This window comes from Nestor notabilis, unplaced genomic scaffold (assembly GCF_000696875.1).
Source record: "Nestor notabilis isolate BGI_N333 unplaced genomic scaffold, ASM69687v1 scaffold26031, whole genome shotgun sequence".
In the NCBI taxonomy this organism is placed as follows: domain Eukaryota; kingdom Metazoa; phylum Chordata; class Aves; order Psittaciformes; family Psittacidae; genus Nestor; species Nestor notabilis.
The window spans coordinates 1-7,245 of NW_009914610.1; the positions used below are offsets into that span (position 1 = coordinate 1).

Consider the following 7,245-nt stretch of genomic DNA (forward strand, 5'->3'; position numbering starts at 1 on the left):
TGGCTTCCCCACAGCGCGCCAGGTTGTCTTGGCTAATCCCATTTCAACATCTCCATCCCCGTTTGGTTGCCATTGCTTTCAGCCGTGCTCGATAGAGATTCCCCATCTCCCTATGCCCGCGGGGTGCTGCTGCTGCCGCTGCTGACTCCTTCCTGCGGGATGGGAGGCACGATCTGGATGGGTTCTGGATGGAAATCACAGGAGCTCGCTGGGTGCCTCACCCCAGCTGGCGTCCATCCCTGCGAGAGGCGATCTGTGGGTTTGGTGGTGAAGGGACTTCGGAGGGAATCAGGTGTAAACGGCCTCTGTTTCACTGGAGCAGCTGATCGTGTTAGACACGTCCTAGCAGAAGTGGTCTGAGCAGCCTGCATTTCGCTTCCAAAGCTTCTGGTTCAGCTGTGACAAGAGATTAATCCTCGTCTGTTTGATGGAGGAGCTGCTCAGGGGTGGATTCATGGGGCGGGCAGTTTGAATCCCTTGTTTGGCCACGGCGTGCCCCTGGGGCGACCTGCCTGATGGTGCTTTTCCTCCTGCAGAGGGGAAGGGGTGTCCTGCAAATGTCCCTCCTGGGAACCCAAGTGTGGCAGCATGGCTGTGCCTTGTGAGCTCATTAAGCGAATAAATCCCAGCGACGCTCGGCTCAGATGGGGCTCCTGCAGGAGAATTTATAAAGTCATTAAAAACATTTTAATGGAAAATACTAACCATCTATAACACAGCATCTGTTGTCATCTCTTTGGAAAAGCACATCTAAATTAAGAGGATGGGAGACAGCAAAACAGACTGGTGGGCTTTCTGCTGAAACAGCCGGCTGGCCAGGGCTGTGAGGGGAATGTTGGTGGGAACTCCTTCCCATCTGTAGCACCAGGCCAGGCCCTGGCTCCCTGGAGTACTCTGGGAGCGCCAGGCAGAGCCAGATTTGGCAGGGATTGGTTCAGGGAGGGAAGAGAGGAGCAGCTCTGCTCTGTTTCTGTCTCATCTCGTCCCTCAGTGTGTGTGAAGACATGAGGGGAATGCATGGAGGAACATCTGCAAGGAGCTTTGGCATCCCTGCGCTTACCCAGTCCAGCCTGGAATGTCCTCTGCTACTAAACCGGGGTGAAACAGGCAGGGCAGCGAAGGGGAATAAACTCAAGCTGGTCCCATGTGGGACCAGCAGCCTGACTTCCCCTACAGATGGGGGCAACAACTGGCTCCTATTTGATTGTCACGGGGCTGTTTCAGCCCTGGTGGATGGTGGCAGTCAATAGCTTCGATGTGAGAAAGCGTTGGCAGAGAAGGGGTCAGGCAGAAAGGTGCTGGGCTGCTGGTATGGCGTGGCTCTCCAGTCCTCCTCTTCCAACCTGGTCTCATGGCACAGTCTGCGGGACTGCTGAGGAGGACTTCTAAAGCCATTAAAAACGTTCTCGTTGAGTACATTATCCATCCATCCCACAGTGTGCGCTGTTTTGTCTCTGGGAGAGCCCATGTCACGGCTCGGGGGCTCCCAGGCAGGCCGGGGGGATTTCAGCTGCAGCCACCAGCTGGTCGGCAACTGCTTCGGCCGAGACCCGCGCTTTACTCTGCTGCTGCCTGGGCTCTTCAGTCTCTCTGACTCTCCATGACCAGGGCACGCAGCCAGCCCAGTTCTTGCGGCCACGTGTCGGATCCGAGGGGCACACAGCGCCCCAGAGCAGCCACAGTTTGTCCTTTGAGTTGCTGCTCTTCCTCCTCCTGAGAGCCTGGGTGGGAGCAAGCAGCTGTGGGGGGCTCTGCAGAGGGGGGGGGACCCACAGCCCCTCGCTGAGCCAGGCCTTGGCCCTTGTGTCGTGGGTTTTGGCAGCGTGAAGCAGTCTCTTGGAAGCTGACCAGGCTGGTGGGTCCAGCGGAGCATCCGTTTGCCTGGGCTGGAGGATCAATCCTTGCAGCTTCAGCTTTGTGGCCTCCAGGGTAGCTGGAATATGCTGTAAGACCCCAGCGTGCAGAGGGGACAGACCCCAGCCCTGGTGTGGGAGGCTTGTGCTGCTGTCCTGGCTCTGCACTGCATCCGAAACACAGGGTGTGATGCTGAGCCTTCCCCTGTAACGCTGGTTGTAAGTTACTCTGATCATTCCCTTCCAGGGGTGCTGCCTTCTGCAAAGCACGACAGCAAAGTAATGCAGAGGGTTTCTTGTGTCCTCCTGATGATGTTTCCTTGCCTGTGCCGGGGGTACAGGGGCCCTGGCTCAGCTCACTGGGAGCTGCTGCTGCTCCTTGTGGGGCTGGGAGAGCGGCTGGTGCTGTGGTGCTGCAGCTTTGCCTTGCTCATGGGCCTGAGGTTGAACAGATTTGTTTAAAAGAAAAACCAAGGAACCCCCCCTGGATTTGGTGCAACAAAGGGACTTGTTTCTGTTTCAGTGTTGGCACTGCAGAGAGAGGCTTGGCTGGGCAGGGGAGCGCAGGCTGAGGAGTGGAGCGGGTGTCAGGGTGAGGGCAGTGCTGGTGGCCCTGCACATCTGCCTCCCTCGGGAGCAGGAGGCGGCTGGGGGATGCTCCTGCCCCAGAAAGAGCTGCTGCTGCTCCCGTGATTCCTGGTGGTCACTGCTGGGCCCCACGGGAACACCATCCCTGTGCACAGGCTGCCCCTAGTCCCACCACCCACAGGCTGAGGCACTGCTCTTTTCCAGGCTCCTTTTCCAGGGCTGTCCCAGCCAACAGGGTCCTCGATTTCGAGGACCTTCTCTTCCAGCATCTCTTCTAAGCATCATCTGAGGGACCCTCCTGGCCAGGAGCAGCTCTATCCGACCACATTCCTGCGGAAGGGAGGGATGTGCATGGGGAGAGCTGCCACCAGGTCACCCAACTGCTGCTGGATAATGTGGGGCTTGTAGCAAGGGGAAGGGTCCAGGTACCAGTGCCCCGAGAGCTGGAGATGGCTGAGCTTGAAGGAGAGGTGGACTTGAGCTCCTTGGCACTCCCCCTCTGCTTTTGGCCCTGATGCTGCAGCTGCTGGGCTGCTGGACTTGCAAATCCAGCAAAAAGCTGGTGTTATTTCTGGGAGCTGGGGTAGGACTCTGTTTTTGTGCCTGGTCAGTGCTCAGTCAGGTCCTCAGAGGCCCGGCTGGCAGTGGAGGCAGGCAGAGAGGAGGGCTGGCTGGAACCCAGCCCCCTCTGATCTGGCCACTGTCTCCCTCGAGCCCCTCATGGGGACAAGAGAGAGGCAGGCGAGGACCCTAGTGCCAAGGGCAATACGCTCTCGGTCCTGAGGGACTCCTGTGACTTCTCCCTGTGGTAAGTCTCCTCACTGGTTTTGTTGGTCTGTTTTGCTACAGGCTGTGGCGGCTGACATGGATCTTCTCTTCCTCTGCCCCTTCCTGCTGGTGCTGCTGCTGTCCCGGGGCAGCTTCACTGACCTGGAGAAACAGAGGGTGGACTCTGGCTTGGAGATCTGTATCCTTCTCTGCAGCCTGCCCCTCCTGTCCTGCGGGCGCAGTGTGCCTGCAGGGAGCTCGCACGCAGGGAGGGGGGCAGAGACCACCCGAGGGGGCACAGGACGGAGGAAGAGAGAGGACCCAGAACCACTGAGCAGTGGCTTCAACCCAGCTCCTGGGTTTGCACATGAAGTGCGTGACTCCGTGCAGGAGCAGAGATGGGGTTTTCAGTGGTGTTCTCTCAAGCACAGTGCTTTTCCTTTCCACTGCACCAAGCACGTTTCCCAGCCTGCTTTTGGGAGTGGGGTGGCCAGTGGGATGGCAGAGCATGCCTGTGGGTCTCAGTGCTTTGGGATCACTGGCTGGGATCATGGAAGAGGGCTCCTGGGCTTGTGGCGCTTGGTCTCCTCTGTGCCACAGGCATTTATCGCCCACGAGGAGGTGGGGTAGTGCGAGCCCTTCTTAGCACATGGCAGCATCCCCTGGTCAATAGGCAAAGTGTGAAAAGGTATTTAATCTGTGTGCTTGTTGACACATGTATTGGGAAGGTGGGAATTGATCTTTCTCCTCCTCCAGCCTGTCAGCCAGTGTCTGGTGTGTGGAAAGCTCTCCACGAGCACCCAGTGCTAAGTGTCCCACTGGGATGTTTGGGCAAAGGGGCTCATTGGAAGACCATGTTTCATCCTGGCTCAGGCACTGCCCTCTGGCACCCCATAGAGAACTGGGGTCTGGGATGGTGCTGGGTGCCCAGCTGAGGGAGAGAGTGGGAGCATGGTGGGAGTGTGGTGGGAGCGTGCCAGTGGTGTCCTTGATGATGGTGCAGATAAGAAGCTGTTTGAGGTGAAGCGCAAGGACCAGATGAATGCGCTGAAGAACCTGATCGAGCTCAACGACATCAACCAGCAGTACAAAATCATTGACATCATGCTCAAGGGACTCTTCAAGGTGAGCCACAGCACGGGCCACCCTCTGGGCTCGGTGTGCTGTGGCGCTGGAGAGGGCTAGGGGGCTCCGTGGGGTCAAAGAGAAGAGCTGGGTGGGATTTAGGTCCTGAAGGGAGATTGCCCAAAGAAGAGGTAAATGCTCCATCCCTGGCAGTGTTCAAGACCAGGTTGGACAGAGCCTTGGGCGACACGGTCTAGTGTGAGGTGTCCCTGCCCATGGCAGGGGGTTGGAACTGGATGATCTTAAGGTTCTTTCCAACCCAAACCATTCTGTGATTCTATGCTGTGGAGCTTCCAAGTGGGGCAGTTGGGGCAGCACCCCTGGGGTACAGGGAAGGGCAGGCAGAATGGGGCAGTAACCGAGGGCTCTGTCAGGTGCTAGAGGACTCCCGGGCTGTGCTCATTGCTGCTGATGTGCCTCCCGATGGACCTTTCCCTCAGGATGAGAAGATAAAGGATGGTAGGTCTTCTCCTGTCCTTACCCACTCCCTTTCCTGGTGCTCCCATGCACTGCTGCCATTCCTCCTGGGACCCCCCTGTACCCAGACCAGACCTGGGCTGGTCCCTGTCTGTTCAAATCACCTTACTGCTGCCCTTCTGACTGGTTCATACTGGGGAGCCTGCCCGCTTGCCCTCACCAGCGGGATGGGGCACGTGTGCTGATGGGGCGGGTGGCTCTCCCCACAGCGTATTCCCACGTGGTGGAGAACACGGCCTTCTTCGGGGACGTCGTCCTGCGCTTCCCCAAGATCGTGCACCACTACTTTGACCGCAATTCCAACTGGAACAGCCTCATCCGCTGGGGCATCGGCTTCTGCAACCTGACAGGCGTGTTTGAACAGGGACCCCACTCACAGGTCCTGGGGCTGGTACGGCTCCTGATCCCTTCTCTGCTGCTGGGGCTGGGGTGGGAGCTTTTGGGGGTCAAAGGAGGGCATGGGGAGTGTACCCCATGTCTGAGGGTTGTCCTAGGGCTGAGGGATGGGGGAAGAACATGGAGGGGGCTGGTGGGGAAGAAGAGACCCTGGTCATGGGGTGCACCACTTCCCGATGCGGTCTCACTTTGCTCCACAGATGGCTCAGGAGCTGGGAATCAGTGAGAAATCACCCGATTACCGCAATCCCTTTAAAATGGAGCACTCCGAGGTAAGACAATGACAATGCCACCAGCTCACCCCATGGGCTTCCCTGTCCCAGTTGCAGCTCCAGGCAGCCGGCTGGGGAAGGGAACCGGTGGATTGGTGGGGAATGGCCAAACCGCCCATCTCGGGGGAAGCACGGTTAAAACATGCGTGTGAAACTCCCCTGCTGGGCTGCGGTTGGCTTCAGGCACCCAGTGCCATCTCCCTACTCCTGTGGCCCATGGGAATGTCAGGACCCCATTCCCCTCATGCTGTGTCCAACCTCAGGCCCCCTGGCACTGTTGGCTTCAGTGGGTTTGGGGAGGTTGTGCCTCTGGGAGGCTGCAGGAGCTCCCCCGTGCTGACCCCTCACTGTCACCCCACAGTTTTTCCCCAGCGCCGACACCTTCCAGAAGGCGCTGCGGGAGGAGGAGAAGCGGAGGAAGAAGGAGGAGAAGCGGAAGGAGATCCGCAAGGGCCCACGCATATCCCGCTCTCAGTCGGAGCTGTAGCTCCCTCTCGGAGGCCTTGGGCCGGTGCCCGGTGGTCCCCTTTCCATTTGTGCCGTGGGGTTTTGTTTCATTGCCTTTCTCTTTGGTTCAGCTGGGGCTGGGTGGTTGTGCTGGTGGGTTGCCCCAGTGGGGCTGAGGGGGGCTGATGTGGGGTTCCCCTTCCCCAGAGCCAAAGCACAGGTGGGAAGGCAGCGGGGCCGTCCCCATGGCCTGCCGGGAAGTAGGGTGAGGGGGATCCGGGGGATCCCCCCCCTCTGCAGCACGCCCTGCACTGAACGTGCCTCCTCCATCGTGGTGGGCTGGGGAGCGTGTCACGCCAAACAGCCTCATGAGCAATGCTGCTTCACTCAGTTCTTTTTTTGGTTAGACTGGTGATCTCATTGGCACCCCCCACCCGGTTATACCTGGTCTCTGCCCAGCCGCTGCCTCTTCCGGAGCAGCTCTCCCCTCTTCCCAGCACCTGTTTCACCAAGCAACCTGTGTTTCATCGGTTGGCTGTAGTTGAGAAGGCTGATGGCATCAGTTCTTGGCCCGGCAACATTCTGCTCTCCTGGGCGGGCATTCCCTGAAGGGAGGCAAACGTGGTGATGTTTGGGAAGGAGGGATTTCAGTTCTTGGCCACCTTTGCAGCTGATAGGTGTGCATAGTGCAAGTACTGCTGACGCTGAAGGTGCTGGGGAATCAGCCGTGAGCCCTGCGGGCCCACCATCGCTCTGCTGCGGAGCTGGTCTGTTCTGTATTAGTTCCTTACAGCCCCTTGTCAGGGGGACAGCCAGCTAAGGGCATGTGGGAATGGCAAGGCTGAAGCAGGGAGAGAGTGAGCTGGGGGGCTGCGACCCTCCGCACGGTGTCTGGGCTGCAGGGGCATCAGAGGTAATGACCTGGCCCTGCGACCCCGCACAGCAGCCTTGCGCTTTCCCATGGTGGCTGATGAGCTCGCAGCAGACTAGGCTCTTGCAGGGGGACTGTGCCCGGCTGGGGGCACCATAGCCTGCGGGAAGGGGGAAACGTCCTGAATGTTTAAGCCAGGTCTGTCCGGCTGGGGGTTGGCAACGGGTGCGTGTTTTGTTTTAATGGAATAAAATTGACTTTATTTTTTTTTTTATTAAGTAAAAGAAGATTGGCTTTTGCTCCTGTTCCTGGTGAGAGCCGGCGTGTGCCAGAGGGCGCTGGGTCAGGCCCCTCCGGCCACGAGGGTCGGTGGGGAAGCTGCGGAGGGAAGGAGATGTCAGCGGGGCGGGACAGTCCCCATTCTCCAAGCACCATCACCGCCACCTTG

The 7,245-nt window shown here is 58.7% G+C and overlaps 1 protein-coding gene across 1 annotated transcript; it reads left to right on the plus strand.

Moving 5' to 3' along the window:
* Positions 1 to 3,293: 3,293 nt before the first annotated feature.
* CCDC134 (coiled-coil domain containing 134) lies at positions 3,294 to 5,991 on the plus strand. The gene is made up of 6 exons (XM_010023739.1): positions 3,294 to 3,408; positions 4,213 to 4,334; positions 4,709 to 4,793; positions 5,021 to 5,202; positions 5,408 to 5,479; positions 5,841 to 5,991. Exons 1-6 carry the CDS (start codon positions 3,306 to 3,308, stop codon positions 5,964 to 5,966), a joined length of 690 nt encoding a protein of 229 aa, XP_010022041.1. The 5' UTR covers positions 3,294 to 3,305; the 3' UTR covers positions 5,967 to 5,991.
* The last annotated feature ends 1,254 nt before the right edge of the window (positions 5,992 to 7,245 follow it).